The sequence below is a fragment of the Molossus molossus genome, unplaced genomic scaffold (genome assembly GCF_014108415.1).
Source record: "Molossus molossus isolate mMolMol1 unplaced genomic scaffold, mMolMol1.p scaffold_m16_p_5, whole genome shotgun sequence".
Classification (NCBI taxonomy): Eukaryota; Metazoa; Chordata; class Mammalia; order Chiroptera; family Molossidae; genus Molossus; species Molossus molossus.
Window position 1 is genome coordinate 66,745,747 of NW_023425388.1, and position 18,543 is coordinate 66,764,289.

Consider the following 18,543-nt stretch of genomic DNA (forward strand, 5'->3'; position numbering starts at 1 on the left):
ACAACCTGTTCTAGATTGGAGGAGACGAAGGAGGCATGGCAACCGAATGCAGTGTGGGTTCCTGGACTGGATCCTGGACCAGAAGAAGGACAACTGGCCAAACAGGAATAAAGCCTGTAATTTGTTTAATAGTATTACGCTGACATTAATTTTCTGGCTTTGATCATTTGATTACGATTATGTAGTATGTTAAAATTTGGGAAAGCTGCGTGAAGAGTGTACGCGCTCTCTGTGCACTCTTTTTGCAACTATTCTTGTAAAAACAGAAAGACTAATGTGTAAGTTTCTCTTTCAGGGCTAGTGAGGTTCATGTGACCAAGCCAAAGACTTAAAGAGCAGAATTGGGGGAAATCTCTCATAGACACGACTGCAGTTGATTCTTACCCGAGAGCCTCTGTCCTCTCACAAACACGCTCCCATTTCTACTCAGCTTTGACTTGGAGTCCGATCCAGAACGTCCCAGGTTAAAGATTGATTTCCACTTCTTCGATTTACTGGAGAGCTTTCTTCTAAAAGAGTCAAGCCATAAGGGGTTAGTGTGGTAACTAGTCATTTCAGTGGGGCTTTTACCTTGAGAAGGAATACCCCAAATGTGTTCTAGTTATGAATAGCTCTGACATTTCAGGGAATTCTTCTCTCAAGTCCAAGTTGAGCGCGACTGTCACCCTGTCTGGGGATGCCCTAGATGACCAAGCTAGGCTTTCATGAGTCAGAACAAAGGACCACATTCCCCAGAGAAGCGGCAGAGGCATGCCATTAAAGGCAGTGGTGGGGCAAACAGGCAAGGACTGATGGGAGACTCAGAGGTCACAAGCAACCACACAGTTCTGGGAATTCTGGTAGGAATTCTAGTAAGCACTTTAGTCTTGGGTTCTCAGCGGTCCCTCTTTTCTGTAGCAGTAAACACTAACACCATAGACCTCAGTCCTGTTATGCTCCCTGCACCGTGGGCCACGCTGCTGTCACATCCACAGGTGAGAAAGGGCCAGTGAAGACATGCATGGACTACAAAGCGGGTGTACGAGAAAGCGATTTGGGAGAGAGTCTGGCCTGGGAGAGTGGCAGTCTGTTGGGTGTGGCCAGTGGTCACTGCAGAGAAATGCCCAGTGTAATTAGGGTGCCTCTCATTCCCTGAAGCCTGGCACCAGGCCCTCCAGGAGGAGGCGGGGAAATGAGAGTGCTGAACTGGATCCCAAGAGCACGGCGCCGCCAGGGGTCACCGCCAGGGGCCACTACAGATGCCTTGCCCAGCTCTGGCCCAGCTCTGGCTCCGCCCGGCATTGCGACTTGGTCAAGTTCCAGGATGAAACCCTGCAACCCACGGCTCCACAAGGAACCTTTTCTCTACAGGGTTCTCATAGAGCACTCAGATATCAAGTCCAGCATGTTTTTTTAGGGGGGCTGTTAATCCTCACCTGAGGATATTTTTTCCATTGATTTTTTAGATAGAGTGGATGGGAGGGAGGGAGAGAAAGACAGAGAGAAACATCAGTATAAGAGACACATTGATTGATTGCCTTCCGCATGACTCAGACCGGGGCTGGGGATTGAACCTGCAACCAGACCCGTGCCCTTGACCTGGAATCGAGCCCAAGACCCTTCAGTCCATCAGCTGACACTCTAATCTCGAGCCAAGCCGTCCAGGGCTCGAGCCCAGCATGTTTTTATTTTTTAATTTTTTACCATCAATCAGAGTGGTGGTTTCTTTGGATCCGACTTGTTTTTTGTCAAGCACTTGGCCTTGGGGTAGATTTGACAGGGTGAGAGAAACTGGGGTATGGTGCACCTCAGGTGTGGTTGAAGGCACAGAGAAAATGCACTTGATGGTTCTTCCGAGGAACTCTTCTCCCTGCTCCCCGGGTGGAATTCACTCTCCAGGAGGGCACCATCCCTGTACTACAGGAAATGGAGGGGTTCCCGCCAGGTGAGTTCCGGGTTCCAGTCACACCACACAGTGTGACGGGTACTCCCCACAGCTGTGCAATGTGGTAGGGCTCCTCCCCCTCCCCCAAGGGACACAGTCCTGCCATCTTGGCCAGGACACTGGCAAGAGCGAGGGGTCTGTTTTCATATTGACCAAACGGGGAGGATGACACGCTCCAATGAAAGATTGCCTTTAGGCCCCTCCCCCCACCATCTGCCTAGGATTTAGGACCCCTCCCCCCACCGTCTGCCTCCTCTTTACAGTGGGGTGTGAAGACCAGGTCTGCAACAGAGAAAGGGAGAGGGAAAAAGGAGGAAAGAAAATATCCTATGGTTTAGATACTGTTCGGTGTGCTTTTGGAGGAGAGGGCGTGCTCCGCAGGCAGGAGAGGGGGCACGGAAGCCAGAGAGGGCATCTCCAAGGGCTGCATGCCCAGCCCTCCAGCCTAGAGCGGCGCTGTCGGTCAGCTTGTCCTCCATTCGTCTCCCTGCCTTTACTAATGCTGGGGGGGGGGGGGGGGGGACAAGTTGTGTTTTTTTGTTTGTTTAGAAAAATTCCTTTTGAAAATGTCAAGCCTGCTTTTTCTAACGAAGGAGTAAGAGATTTTATTCATGACTCTTGACCCCTATGAGCGCCCCCTCCATCCTGGTGCTAGGGTTCTCAGGTGAGGGATCAGGGTCTTGATAACTTTGGGGCAGTGAGAGAGTTGTGGAGACGGCTCCTTTCTCTTCTGGGGTGTTTCCTTATACCCCAGACTGTACCTCCAGCCCATGCTGCCATCATGGCTCTGAGACGGTGTCTTCTTCCTCGGTCTCCCTCCACCCAATCATCTCCCAGAATTGCAAAGAACACCACTTACTTGTTATCTGGTAACTCAAGGACAGTGTGGAAGAGGGTGCCCATGGGAGGGACAATCTCAGGCAGGCTGTTCTCCCTCCTTTCCTTCCTAGCAGGATGGTTAGTGGCGAGGCTCCGGGCCTGAGCTTCCTCCAGGCTCACCAACTTCATGGGCAGGGAGAGGGCTGGCAAGGTCAGGCTCTTCGTGATGGGCCGGTTTTCTGTGCAGAGAAGAGAAGAGCTCATACCACGCGGTGTGACGGGCACTCCCTCCAGCTGTGCAGTGTGGTAGGCTCCTCCCGACCACACTGCAGGAGGCCTGTGCACTGGTCTAGCCAGATCCCCCCTCCACAGCTCTCCCCTTCCTGACCCCGACAGGGGACTCCTCTTGGGCCTGGTGGGGTCTGGGGCAGAGTCTGCATACAGAAAACTTGACAACTCGCCTGGCCAGACTAGCCAGAGGGCACATGGGACCCTCAGGAGGTAAAATGCACTATTTTTCAGAGGAACCATTCATGTATTCATTCATTCCTATGACAGACACACGTTGAGCACTAACTGTGGGCCGGAGTAACAGCAGGGGGTCTCTAACCCTGGAAATGGCTCAGTGCTTTGGCCAGGTGGGAGGTAGCTTCACTCAGGGAGGGTAAGGCGGGAACTTCGTTCTGCAGCTGGAAACAGGGGCTCCGGGGCGATTTATGCTTGGAACCTATACTTTCCCTAGACAACCTAGGCTTGTCTCCCTGCAGTCCGAAGACATTTAACAGCCTATACTATTCTCTAAAAGATAAGGAGCTAGTTACTCAGTCCTCAGTCATCTACTAGTATTTGCAAGCTAATCCTGCCCTTCTATTGTTTTTTGTTGTTGTAGTTGTTTTCATTTATTTATTTTTTTGATTTTAGAAATACAAGTGATGATAGATCGTGGAGTCCAGGGTAATCTCTTTTCTCCAAGTCAGTGATTCTCCACTTGGGGCAATTTTGCACCCTCCCTCCAGCCTGGGATATTTGGCAATGTCTGGTGACATGCTGGTTGTCACAATACATGCGGGAGTGCTACTGTCACCAGTGGGCAGAGGTCAAGGATGCTGCTGCAACCCTACAACGCACAGGACAGTGCCCCTCAACAAGGACTCGTGGGCACTAAGAGTCAATAGTGCCACAGCTGAGAAACCCTGACCTAAGGAAAAAAGAAGCGGTCTAAGTTTGCCTCTCTCTAGTCTTTTGGCAACCTTGCCAGTTTTCCGTAACTTTGGAAGGTGTGAAGAGATTCAGAGATAACTTGGACTGCCCTGGCTGGGTGGCTTAGTTGGTTTGAGCATCGTCCCTTATACCAAAAGGTTGTGGATTCAATCCCCAGTCAGGGTGTGCATGGGAGGCAACTGATCAATGTTTCCTTCTCACATCAATGTTTCTCTCTCTCCTTCTCTCTTTTAAATTCTTTTTTTCTTTATTGATTTTTAGAGAGAGACGAAGGGAGAGGGAGAGAGAGGTAGAAGCATCGATGAAAGAACATTGATTGGCCACCTCCTGCAAGACCCCCACTTGGGATTTGGTCCACAACTTGGGCATGTGCCCTGACCAGGAGGAATCAAACCAGTGACCTCTTAGTGCATGGGTGGACACTCAACCACTGAGCCACACCGGCCGGGCTCTCTCTCTCCCACATCCCCTCTCTCAAAACATATCAGAGGGTGAGGATTAAAAATAATAATAATAACTTAGACTAACCAAGACTAAGAAATGAGTTTTTTGTACAAGACTTGCCTAGTGTTCAGAAAGCACCTTGATAGTACTGTTTCTCTTTGCAGAGCAAGACCCTCTCTGAGTGGAGGAAAATCCAACCCCTGAAAATGGGTCTTGTAGAAAACGGAGACAGGATGTGGCACTGGGGTGTTCTGGGTAGCAGGGTATGGCCGTCAGCCAGCCAGGTGAGTAAATTTGTGATCCTAAAAACTTGTCAGTGACGTTTTGACCTTAACTCGGTTTTTCTACTTAGTCCAAAGGAGGTTAAAGTATTTGAATTTAATTTACTCTCAATATTTGTTTGTAGATTCTAGAATATTATTTTGTTGCTTAATTATTTATTTACTTAAAAAATTAAATCACTCTGGGAGCAACTGGAACGGTGGAAGAAAATACAGGGTCAGGAGACCTCAATTTAGCACCTACCTCTCCCCCTACTGCTAGGCTCCAGGATCCGAAGGCTTACTCCTCAGCTCTGCCTAGATGCTCAACAGGCATCTCCAGCTCTCCACTTCATAACAGAGCTGTGATGTCTGCTCCTCACCTCTAGACCAGCACCTCCTCCCATCTTCTTCAAATTGGTAAATGGCACCATGGATTACCCAGGTGCATAAACCAAAACCTGTAATAGTTATTTTTTCATTCATTCCTTTCTTTGACGTACCCCCCCCCACACACACACATGTACACACACATCCAGACTATAATCAAGTCCTGTAACTCAACTTCTGAGATATATCCTGAATCCAGCCACGTTCCTCTGTTCCCCCAAACACACTAGCCCCGGTCACCATGACGTCCCACCTGCTTTCTGCCATAGCTCCTTAATGGTCTCCCTGGTGCCAGCCTGGTGCCTTTCAGTCTCTCCACCACACAGCAGCCAGAATGCTCAGACCCTGCACTCCCTGCTCAGAGTCCTCCAGTGCTTGCCAGGGCACTGAGAACAAACCAGACGCAGCCTGACCTAAAGGGCCCCCATCTGCTTCCCCTCCCCTCTTTGCCCACTGACCCAGTGGTCTACAAAGATACACGGAAATGTTTGAATGTATACTCCTATCATGTATATATGCATGTATTTGCAAATTACACATACTTACCACTGTATCAGTATTATATACAATTGAAAACACACAAAATCATAGAAGTTGCAAAGCATACAATACAAATGAGTGAAAGAAGAAACTGTAATCGTTTCTTCTAGCGCCCATACTTCGGTACTTTGACCTCTGGTGCCTCACCAGGTGGAGCACCCCACTTCGGAGACCACATTGGCTCTAGCTGCACTGGCTGACCTTCTGCAACACCATGAGCCCCTTCCCACCCCAGAGCTTTCATACTCCTCGCTCTCTGTTTGCAACATGCGCCCCCACATCCTCACATGACCGGTTCCTTTAGTCACTCAGGTTTCAGTTCAAAGATCACTTCCTCAGAGACCACGACCACTCTGTACCCAAATAACACCCCAAGTCACTAACCACTCCATTGGCCCGCTGTCTGTTCTTTATGGCATTTTGGTCTTTGACGTGATAATACATTTATTTGTAAACTTACTTATTGCCTGTCCTCCCAACCTGATTACTGCTCTATGCAGGGCAGCGACGTTGCTGTTTGTGTGACGACACTGTCCTCAGTGTCTAGAACAGTGCCTGGCACATAGGAGGTGCTCAGCACATACTTGTTTTAAGGAATCTTGGATATACAGCACAGTCTCTCTGGCCGCACCACTCGCATTGATCAATTAAAGGTATTGGATTCTATGAGTTCTATCATCTTTCCAGTTTGAAATAGAACCCTATTTCCTAGTCTAAAATTTCAGAGAGATGACTTACTCCATTTTGTGTACACATTAAATATGTTACCTTACCAAACTCAATGCAGATTCATAAGAAGAACATGTAAATGAAATGCATTGAATAGTAAGTACTGGAGACAATGAAGAGTTCAAGGGTCAAGAGTAAACTGGATTTCAACACGCAGGACCAAAGATGGTCAAGGCAATGGTCCCAAAAAGAACAGGCACTTTCAGGTTAGAATTAGGAAAACCTTAACACTGACAGTCATGGAGCTGCTGTCTAGAAGAACACTGTCCCAAAGTCATTCACAATAAATAAACCACAGTGGTTTGTTCATCTATTTTCCTATTTTTTTCCTCACAGAGGCTGCACGGACTTAAGAAATGCGCATAGCTGGAAGATCATAGGTTCAGTGTCAGTCCCACCAGTTACTAGCTGTGTGGCTTTGGAGAGTTACTAAGCTTTTCTGCTTCTCCGGTTCCTCACGTATAAAATGAGGTTGATAACAACTTTATAAGTCAATGAGATGAAGTATGTGGAATGCTTGCCACAGTTCTTGGCACAGAATAAGTCCACAATAAATTACTGGTTGCCTCAAAAGGAAGAATGAATGAATGAATACATATTACCTCTCACTTTCAAAAAGGATTTATATAGCTTATGATATATAATACATCTATAATGGGAGAATTAAAATAAAGATAAGAGAAATGTCAGCCGCTCCTATGTGTATAACCAAGAGAATTGAAAACATATGTTCACACAAAAACTTGTGCATGAATGCTCATAGCAGCATTACTCAAAAAACAACCCAAATGTCCATCAACTGATAAATAAAATGTGGTATATTCATACAATAGAATAGTATTCCACCATAAAAAGAAATTAAATACTGATACATATGACAATGTGGATAAACCTTGAGAACATATAAGTGAAAGAAGTCAGTCGCAAAAGATCATGTATTACATAATTCCATTTATATGAACTATCCAGAGGAGGTAAAGCCATAGGAACAGAAAGTAGATTAGTGGTTGCCTGGATCTGGGAGGAGGGGAAAATGTGCAATGACTGCTTAATGAGTATGGGATTCTTTTTTTGGAGTGATGAAAATGTTCTGGAATCAGATAGTGGTGATGGTTGCACAATTCTCTGGATACTTCCAGTAAAAAACACTGAGTTCTACACTCTGAAATGATAAAATGGTGATTTCATGGTATACAAATTTTATCTCAAAAATGTTTCTTAAAAGAATGGTCATAAACCACATAGGGAACAGGGTGAGATGGGAACAGGAATCAAAAGTTGATGGTAATTGAAATGGAGTCTGATGATTATACTTTGCTTTTCCAAATACATTAACTAAACTGGAAAAGAGCGCTTTGGTCAGCTAACACAAATAATGTATATGTGGTTCTCAGACACCACTGGCTCTCCACATGTGGATGCTGACCACTAGCAGCATCACCTGGAAACTCGTTAGAAACATATATTCTCAATAGCACTCCAGACATGCTGAGTCAGAAACTCTGGGGATGAGGCCCCGTAACCTGTGTTTTAACAAGCCCTCTAGGTGGCACTGATGCACACTGATGTTGGAAAACCACTGCCACACAAATGGTAGTAACCAGGTTTCTTTTTGTTTATTTGTTTTAATGAGATATTTTTCCTTTATTTTTTCCCCCAATTTTATTTTGGATTGGTTTCAGGTGTATATGCCAGCAGCCAAACAATCATATTAGTGTTCCCCTAGATATTTCCATTATCCCAACTGGCACCATACATAGTTACCGCAATACTACTTACCGTAGTCCCTATGCTTTGCTTAGTCCCCGAGATTATTTTGTAGCTACCACTTTTTTTTTTATATCCTCAATAGAGCAGGAGGGAGTGAGGGAGGAAGAAAGAGAGAGAGAAGCATTGATGTGAGAGAGACCCATGGACTGGCTACCACCCACATGACCCCAACCAGGGCCGGGCACAAACTGCAACCGAGGTATGTGCCCTTAGCGGGAACTGAACCTGGGACTCTCTGGTCCGTGGGCTGAAGCTCTAACCGCTGAGCCAAACTGGCCAGGGCGTAGCTACCACTTTGTACTTCTTAATCCCTTCACCTCTTTCACCCAGTTCCCCAAACCTTACCCCTCTGACAACCAGTTCTCTCCTTGTGTCTATGAGTCTGCTTCAATTTTGTTTATTCACTTATTTTGTTTTTTATAGTCCACATATAAATGAAATCATATGGTAACTGTCTTCTCTGACTTATTTCACTGAGTATAATATCCTCTGGGTCCATCCATGCTACTGCAAATGGTAAGACTTCATTATTTTTTATGGCTGAGTAATATTCCACTGTAAATATGTACCACCATTTTTTTGTCCACTTGTCTAAAGAGGGGTACCTGGGGTGCTTCCATATCTTGGTGACTGTAAATAATGCTGCAATGAACATAAGGGTGCACATATTCTTTCAAATTGGTGTCTTGGGTATCTTTGGATAAATCCCCAGAAGTGGAAAACAGGTCATAAGGAAGTTCCATTTTTAATATTTTGATAAAACTCCATATTGTTGTCCATAGTGGATGCTACCTGTTTGGAGCTACAAAGCGATCCACAGTTTATGGTTGTCTCTGCTGGGTCTGGTGTTTGTGGGAGTGGTCTAGCTGCACACCAAGGCTGGTTTTCATCAGCATGGAGCCCAAGGGCAGGTCAGGAAAAGGCCCACAGCTCCCCGAGATCTGCCCTTGCCTGTGCCAGCTAGATGCCTGCTTGGCCCAGTCCCTGAAAGAGCCTGTGGTGGTACGTGAGTTGCGCAAGGTAGGTTCTCAGTGAGCCGCCAGGTGGGGCGAGTGGTGTTCACCCAACTGGTACAGGTTCAAACTGGGCACCAGTGCTGTGTCGGTGGCCACTCAGGAGCAGTCTCAGGGTACACCAAGGTCAGCTGCCACTCGCCAGGTGCCTATGGACCATTGTGGTGGGGCAGGGTCTCAGAATTTATCAGGGGGAGGCCAGCAGTGTTCATCACGCCCAAACAGACCAAGATTTGGTGTGCGAAGGGAGGGCCTGTGCACAGGAATGGTGGTGCTGGTCTGGTGTGCGAGGGAAAACGGTCCCACCCAAGAGCAGCAAAACTCAGTTCTTCCCAGTCTGTCCAGACCTCCTGGAGACTCTTCTGTACTGGGGGACCAGGCTGGCCACAGCCCACTGAAAACATTGCAGAATGCAAGCTCTGCAGGGCAGGGCCATTGAGACTTGGGAGGGTAGAGCTAGTGGATCTCCCTTGGGAAGTTGGGGCACCACTACTCTGGCCAACGGGTACAGGGCACAACCTCTCATGCACTCTGGGCATGTGTGGCAGCTACTCTGGTTCATGGGGGTGGGGCAATGGTGAGCAGGGTGCTCCGGGCAGGCGTGATGCAGCTACTCTGGCCTGCAGGGGGCAGGGTACAGGTACTCTGGTCCTCAGGAAGCAGGCACCGTATGCTCACTGGTACTCTGGTGCACTGTGGGGAGCAGGAAGGGAAAGAGTCTCTGCCCTGGAACCACACAACTCTGCCTCTGATTCTTCCTGAGCTCACCCTCAAGATCCCTTCAAGAAAGTCTATACCACAAGCTCAGGCAGTAGACTCCTCTGCAGATCATGAGCTCGGCTGGGCAGGGGGATGAGAGGGTGGGGCTTGTGCCATTCCCCCAAGCCAGAGCAGTTTAGAGGGGAGTGCTTGACCCAGGAAAGATAGTGTCTGTGGGTGGTGTGGGAGAGGGACTCAGCACAGGGACCCTGGTGACTGTCCCTTCAACTCTTCCCAGCGTCACACAATCCAGTTTGTCCTCACAAGGCCCTAGTCCACTCTGAGCTGCCCTCCCTCTGCTGGAGCCCTGGGTGAGTGACTGTGGACCAGATTTTGTGAACTGGCCCTTTTAATCCTCACCCGAGGACATTTTTCCATTTTTTGCACAGATAGAGTGGGAGGGAGAGAACGGAAGAGAGAGAGAGAGGGAAACATCGACGTGAAAGGGACACATCGAGTGGCTGCCACCCGCACGACCAACCAGGGCCGGGGACAAACTGCAACTGAGGTACATGCCCTTAGCGGGAACCGAACCCGGGTCTCTCCGGACCGCAGGCAGACGCTCTAACCGCCGAGCCAAACCGGCCAGGGCTGAACTGGCCCTTTTAGAGGGCACCTGGGTCACTAGCAGACTTCCGTCTCTTCTTGGTGAGACCAAATACCTGCTGATTTTTACAGCAAGATGTTATGTGGGCACCTCTTCCTGGCTCTGTTGTTCTGGGCTGGGGAGCCCAGCATGGGGTTAAGACCCTATGTTCCTCAGGGGGGACCTTTGGAACTGAGATACTCCTCTGGATTCTCAGCCACCGTGCATGGGTGTAGGGCCAGCCCTTTTTGTGTTCAGCCCTTCCTACCAGTCTTGATGTGGCTTCTTCTGTAAAACATTGGTTATAAGACTTCTGTTCAGCTAGACTTCAGTTGGTTATTCAGGTTGATTGTTCTATAATTTTGTTGTAATTCCTGTTTGGTCCTGGGAAGAGGTGAGTGTAACTTCCTCCTACTCTGCCACCATTTTCTCCCACCATTTCTTCTTGGTCAATTGGATTTCTGGTTTTTATAAATTAGGCTCTCATGAGTTCAAGCAACATTACCCAATTCATTCCTAGGGTTCACTATGCCATTATAAGTTACTATGGGACTGAAATACACTATTTTGCATCCCACAACATTAGCCCAGCCTGAAATAGCTGGGCTAACTAGTGTATGCTAACTAGTCTCTGCACACACATGCCTACAAACACACTCATTTTTGTATATGTAGTATCTAGTGTAGGGCAAACAAAGTAAGTACTCAAGAAGTGCTTGGGCCCTGGCTGGTTTGGCTCAGCAGTTAGAGTGTCAGCCTGTAGACCAAAGGGTCATGGGTTTGATTCCCAGTCAAGGGCATGTACCTGGGTTGCAGGTTCTAGCCCTGGTCATGGTCGTGTGGAAGGCAACCAATTGATGTGTCTCTCTCACATTGATGTTTCTCTCTCTCCCCTCCCTCCCTTCCACTCTCTAAAAATCAATGGAAAAATATTCTTGGGTGAGGATTAACAACAACAAAAAAGAAGTGCTTGGGAATGCATTCTGAATATACTGCCTCTTATTTCATTCACTTAAGATTTCAAGCTGAAGGCATAAGGGTCTTCTGAAATATGTCATACTGAAAGTAAAGATAAATTCTAATAGTTAAAGAGGGGGATGTTGCCAGTGCCTCTAGATAATAACTTGAGTTTAAGAACTTACTGAAACCAAGAGAACATTATTACGGTTCGCCATGCCACAGTCACGGGCTAGTCCAAGTGTGCAACCGATCAGAAACATGCTATAGCCACCTGCAAACACATACAGATGTATCTCTGCACGATCCCCCAACACGCACACAGTGTTCAGCACATACACAGTGCCAATAGAACCAAGGCCACCCTAACTTATTCTTGAGCCTCATGACTAAGGCAAGAAAGGAGGATGGGCTGTTGGGATGTATGCTAGGAGGAGTCATTACCATCATTCTCCAGTGAACCGGGTGCGCCATTGTTAAAGATTTGATCCACATGATTCAATATGAATTCAACCACCACCTGCTGGACCCGGACAGCAAGGAAGGCTGCATCTCCATTGCAACCAGTAGCTTCGATTTCTTTGGACCTAAATCATGGAAGAAACACATTCAGTTCAGTGAGTCAGCCCTAGAGCAGTAAGGGGGAGCCCGTAAGTCTTTTGTATAAGCCCCATCTCTCCAATGTAAACAGTTTGTTAATCTGTAGAATATTTTAACTATTGAGACCAATGAAAGGAACTCTTCAAAGACCGTGAAGCCCAACACACTGAACAAATTGAACACAATTACCAGGAATTATACATTACAAGACTATAACACTATATTAGTGGATATATAGGAACTGATTTTTTTCATCAGACCTCCTTCCATGTCCACCCAGTTGTTCCATGGGGCAGCTCTTCATTTATGAAGTCATATGAAGCAGCTGATTCAGGTCATAGCCAGCTGTGGCCTCACCAAAACCAACAAAAGCCAATGAGCCACCGAGACAAGAAAGGTCTTTTCAAGAAATTATAAAATACTGACCCATAACCTTAATCACGTTCTGGTGGTAGCCAGAAAATGTCTTTAGAACCCGGAGTTTCCAAGTTTGCAGGCAAAAAAGTAGGCTTTTAAAATCACTTTTAATTCATAGGTGCTACAAAAGACTACAGGTTTGTCATTGAGGGGCTTCAGGGCTGAAGAATCCAGGTTTGTTTCAGTTTGTGGGCTGCTCTGAGCCCGTGGGGTGGGGGGAGGTGAGGGTGGTGTTACCTGAGGAGGTTCGGAGCCCACACCAGGGCCAGGTTCCTGGCGTGCATGTTGGTCTTGCTGCTGAAGGAGGCGATGTGGGCCAGGTGTCGGATCAGGTATTCCAAGGTCCTGTAAGGTTTGTTTTGTTTAGTTGTGTTTTTTCAAAAGTAAGAAACTTTAGGGCCTGTGTGAAGCCTGGGGATAATTTCTACATTTGGATTTGAGAGACTAAATAAATATTTCTACCTCATGAATTCTGGAGGACTATCAAGAAGATCTCAAGACGATGGAAGCAATTTTCTTGACCCTTGGCATGTTGGCCCAGGGTGGGGAAGGGGGATGGTCTTAAATGAAAAACATTTATTATTGCTAGAAAGTTCCTTCTTATACCACATTAAATCTGCCCCTGTAACAGATGGGCGGGCTCAGGGAACACTGGGAAAGGGGCGAGAGCAGGGGCTAAGTTGTGCGATTGAAATGAAAGGATGGGTGTAAGGGATGGTCCTGATACGCAGAGAGATCGGTCAGCCAAATCAGACCCTGTTTTGAAACCATCTTGGTTTCCATAGATTTGGTTACTCTACAAATCTGGGTAAGAACCTAGGATTTCACTGTGAGAATGTCCTTGTGTGATCAGAATTGGGTGGGGCTCTGGGGGATCCTGCAAGTAACTGGGACACGGCTGCCCCTTCCCATCGATGTCCCCAGTCTGACACCAACTCACTCTGAGAAAGGTGACCTGTTCCCCCACCTCAAAATGTCCCAGGAAAGCCACTGTCTACTGAACTTACTCCCTTTTATGATGCCAGCCTGCATCTGTGGTATGACACCACATTGGCCGGCTGTGCCTTTCTTTCACCAAGGACTCTTACCGGTAATGGGATGGGGGAAGCTCCTGGATAACATTTTGGATTCTGGCCAACTGGCCTTCTTCTGGGCAATGCAACACTGCCTCCTGGAGAGAAGAACAGGGAGCACCCAGTGAGTGCCGAGAGGGTGGACACACTCCTGCCAGTTTTACTCAGGCTTCTGGTACTGCGCCTTCCCACCATGCCTGGGCTCCTCCCAAGGGCACGCTCTTCTAGGGAGAACAAACAACTGAAATCTCGGAGGGCTCGTGCTGTGAACAACCTGTGCACCCTTAGATGGGTGTTAGGTGTCTGGTACAGAAGGTATAGAATCTTGAGTGTGTCTTGTGTGGCAGAGAGAGTCCTAGAGACTCCGGGAGAAATACGGAGACAGAGACAGAGGAAGACAGGGTGAGATGGAGATGGAGGGTGGTTCCATGTTTACTCAGCCAGCGGGCTTCTTCAGTGCAGACAGCCACTTCCCATCTAGCCTGCGACTCTTTCGTGACCTCACTACTACTCAGCAGCTGCCTGTTGTGGATGCTGGGAAGCGGGGAAGACGTGCCTTCTCAGCCAGATAAGAGCTTTGTCCCTGAGACCCAGTGGCCCTGCCAGGACTCACTCTGTGTTTCCTGTGTGGGTTATTTCGTGCCCCTCCTCCAGCCGAGGGCCCTTAATTCAGGGACATCAGTAAAGGTAGCGTGACCACAGGCTTGTCTGGGGCTTCCGCACAATGCAGGTGTCCCTGGGCAGATCCCCCTGCACCCTGTCCTGAGAACCTGCCCTGCTGGTGCCCAGGCTCCAGGGCCCCCTCCCAGCACACAGCTGAGAGCTGAAGAACCGCCAGCATGGGCGCATTCAAGGTCAACAGCAATCGCAACTTTCTTTTTATTCTAAGGTGTAATTTACACATATTAAAAATGTCTTAAACTACAGCTACACGCATTCTTTCATATGCATATATCCTTGTAACCCCACCCAGACCAAGGCACACTTTATTTATTTATTTATTTTAATCCTCACCTGAGGGTACTTTTCTATTTATCTTCAGATAGAGCGGGAGGGAGAGAAAGGGAGAGAGAGAAACATCAACATGAGAAGGACACATCGACTGGTTGCCTCCTGCACGACCCTGACCAGGGCTGGGGATGAACCAAAACTGAGGTACGTGCCCTTGGCTGGAATCAAACCCGAGACTCATTGGTCTGCGGGCTGACGCTCTACGACTCAGCCAAACTGGCCAGGACCCAAGGCACACTTTAAAAAGAGCTCCTGAGCCCTGGCCAATTAGGTTCAGCGGTCAGAGCGTCAGCCTGTGGTCCAGAGAGACCCGGGTTTGGTTTCTGCTAAGGGCACATACCTTGGTTGCAGTTTGTCCCTGGCCCTGATTGGGTCGTATGGGTGGCCGCCACCCGATGTGTCCCTTTCACATCAGTGTTTCTCTCTCTCTCTCTCTCTTCCTCTCTCTCCCTCCCATTCTATCTCAACAAAAATATAGAAAAAATGTCCTCAGATGAGGATAAAAATAAAAATAAAAAAAGAGCTTCTGAGTCCAACTACTGTGGCTCAGTGGTTGTGCACTGACCCATGCACCCAGAGGTCGCTGGATCGATTCCCGGTCAGGGCACATGCCCAGTGGGGGGCATACAGGAGGCAACCAGTCAATGTTCTCTCTCATTGATATTTCCATCTCTATCTGTCCCCCTTCCTCTCTCTCTCAAATCAATAAAGAAAAAAAGTTTTTTTAAAAATAAATAACTAAAAGGAGCGTCTGAGCTCACCTCAATCCTTGTGGCCCTGAATCCATAAGCACATTCCACACAGTCTTTTTTTGTTGTTAATCCTCACCCGAGGATATTTTTCCATTGATTTTATTTTATTTTATTTTATTTTTTTTTATCCTCACCCGAGGACATTTTTCCATTTTTTGTTTAGATAGAGTGGGAGGGAGAGGAAGAGAGAGAAAGAGAGAGAGAGAGAGAGAGAGAGAGAGAGAGAGAGAGAGAGAAACATCGATGTGAAAGGGACACATCGAGTGGCTGCCTCCCGCATGACCAACCAGGGCCAGGGACAAACTGTAACCGAGGTACATGCCTTAGCGGGAACTGAACCCGGGTCTCTCTGGACCGCAGGCCGACGCTCTAACCGCTGAGCCAAACCGGCAAGGGCTGATTTTATTTTTTTAGAGAGAGTGGAAGGGAGGGAAGAAGGGAGGGAGAGAAAGAAATAAAGAGAGAGAGGGAAGAAGAGAAACATTACTGAGAGAGCGACATATCAGTTGGTTGCCTCCTGCATGGCCCTGATCTGAGCTGGAGATTGAACCTGCAACCCAGGTAACCAGGTATGTGCCCTTGACCAGGAATCACACCTGCAACCCTTCAGTCCATGGGCCTACCCTCTAACCACCAAACCAAAACGGCCAGCGTGACTTACAGTCTTGTCTTGCCTCCCGGTGCTGGAAACTTGCTTTACATTTATACACAGGGTGGGCAAAGTAGGTTTATAGTTGTTTGTATGGAAAAATACATAATCCAAGAAAAAATAATAATACAAGAACAAACTGTGTTTCATGTACTCACAGCTATAAACCTACTTTTGCCAACCCCTGTATAATGAAAAGCATTATCATAAAATATAATCTTTAATTTGGGGAGTACTGCCCCCTGCAATACCACCAAGGTAAGAGCCTGACGGTGGGGTGGTTTTCTTACATGGTCCACCTCTGTTCAGCACGTAGCTGTCCTCTGCTTGCTGTGTAGAAAGGGTAAAGTTCAAACTCGCTGCTATGAGAATTTTTAGGCACAGAAAACTGGAAGGAAATGAACTTCATGGGGCACCTTCCGTTTGCCAGGCCCTAGCGAGGCCACACTTGCTGGGTCTGCTGTGTTGTAACCAAGGAGAAACTCAAGGCACTGCCCAGCCGCCCTCCCAACCCCCTCTCTTGTCTCCAATTTCCCCCTTAGCACTCACCACCATTGCATATACCATATGATGTGCTTATCTGTTAGGTTTGCTGTTTATTGTCTGTCTCCCTTGCTAGAGGTAAGCTCTGTAAGTGCCCGGAAGTCCCTGCCTGGTAGACAGGCATCCCCTGCAGACTTGGTGAATGACCGACTATACTCCATTGCCCTTCATTCCGGGGCTCTATCCAGTAAGGTTTTTTTTTTTCTTTCCTTTTTTATTTAATTGAAGTAAATATATATATATATATATATATATATATATATATATATATATATATATGTATATAAGCTTACTGTTTTAAAAGGCTATCAAAATTCTCTACATGGGAAAACTTGATATTTTGTTTCCTAACTGGAAGAAGGTGGTACTGGGAGGGTCACAGAGAATAGAGCCAGCATAAGCACGATCTCTCCCCCAATCCTCACCTTTTCTTTCATATATCTTTTAAAATTTATTTTTAGAGAGAGAGAAAGGGAGAGGGAGAGAGAGAGAAACATCGATGAGAGGGAAACATTGATCAGCTGCCTCCTGCAGGCCCCCTACTGGCGATCGAGCAGGAAACCCGGGCATGTGCCTTGAACGGGAATCAAACGGGCAAACCTCTTGGTGCTTGGGTTGATGCTCACTTTTTGAGACATGCAGGGGGTAGAGGGTGAGGGCAAGAATGGGGCTGGCAGTAAGCACCCTGACACCTCTGCTCTCCTCCCCGGAGCAGTCATTTAGAAAACAGATTTGTGGGGAGGACCCTGGCTGCCAAGGAAGAGCTTCATAAAGAGAGCAAGAGAGAGAAGTTCCAGGGGAGGGAAGGGCAAGGAATGCAGTGTGGGCCCTCCCACAGTCTATCCCACAGAGGGGGGGATGGGAGGCCTTCCTCTCCCTGTGAAGCTAGGATGAGCTTGGCAAAGCTAGCACACACACACCCCGCCCTGTCTAAAAATGTATCTGGGGAATAAAGGTGTAGATGAATTTAACAGACCACATGGAAAGTTCTTTTAATATTTTAGGAAGCGGTTAGTCATCTTTGTTCCCTAAGAGGCAGGGCGGGCTCACCCCGTGATGCCCGTAGCTCCCATTTGGGATTGGTGTTTATTTCGTTATTAACAGCTCCTCTCCATCACACCCCAATCCTAAGCAGAAGCTCTCTAGATCCCTGCTTCTCTCCTGGAACAGTGCAGTCCCTGCAAACTGACTTTCCCCAGGCAGCCCTGTCAGCAGGGTGAACCAACTGTGGCTCTTCCTTCCAACTGGACCTCAGCAGCAACTCAGCCTTTCCTTTTATTGTGTATTATTCATTTAAAAATTACAATTTTTACTTTATATTATTTCAAGCAATTAGTAAAAAGGCAACTCGTACACGTAATTTTGAAAACGCGAAGCATCCAAAGGAATACACAGAAGAAAGTTAGTCTTCCTTCCAACTTTAGACCTCAGTCTCCAGAGGCAACCACTTTTTTTATGTATTCTTTGTGTCAATAAACTGTTTAAATATAACATTAGATTTCCTTCAAATTTGATGGCAGTTTGACAGTAGTATTGCTTTGGTATTTTTCTGTTCCTGTGGGAGAACAGAATGATTGGCAATGTCAGGAACAGAAGTGGGGAGAGATACACATGGCTTTTGTTCTGAGCCTATAAACAAGATCTAAGAAGAAACTTTATTTCTGAAATTTCTAGGTAAGAATTCTTATCTAACCCCAATGATCACAGAATTAAATTTAGTTAAAATAAGTTAAATTCATTCCCTTATTTAACACGATGATATTCTATTCTATCATATTCAAGGATGATACTATTGTACTGATGAGGATTAAAACTATGTAGAAAGTCATATGTACTAATTAAAATGACAAAAAGACATATTTTTGGTTGATTCAAATTGGTAAATAATTTAACAAATTGAAAATACCCAGTGTTGAGAGTGTGAGTGTGTGAGAGACACACACACACACACACACAGAGAGAGAGAGAGAGAGAGAGAGAGAGAGAGAGAGAGAGAGAGAAATCTTAAAGTATGTCTCCTAAAACGTTAACAGCAAATATGCCTCAGTGTGGGATTTCAGGTGATTTATACTTTCTCCTTTATACT

The 18,543-nt window shown here is 46.9% G+C and overlaps 1 protein-coding gene across 1 annotated transcript in view; it reads right to left on the reverse strand.

The window, feature by feature from the left end:
• ARHGAP31 (Rho GTPase activating protein 31) overlaps nucleotides 1-18,543 on the reverse strand; it is a 106,987-nt gene that overhangs the window by 18,668 nt on the left and 69,776 nt on the right. Inside the window, exons 4-8 of the mRNA XM_036243259.1 lie at nucleotides 13,518-13,600; nucleotides 12,667-12,774; nucleotides 11,857-11,999; nucleotides 2,784-2,982; nucleotides 385-509 (exon numbers count right to left, since the gene is read on the reverse strand). Of these exons, the coding sequence (XP_036099152.1) occupies nucleotides 385-509; nucleotides 2,784-2,982; nucleotides 11,857-11,999; nucleotides 12,667-12,774; nucleotides 13,518-13,600 (658 nt within the window). The remainder of the gene's footprint in view (nucleotides 1-384; nucleotides 510-2,783; nucleotides 2,983-11,856; nucleotides 12,000-12,666; nucleotides 12,775-13,517; nucleotides 13,601-18,543) is intronic.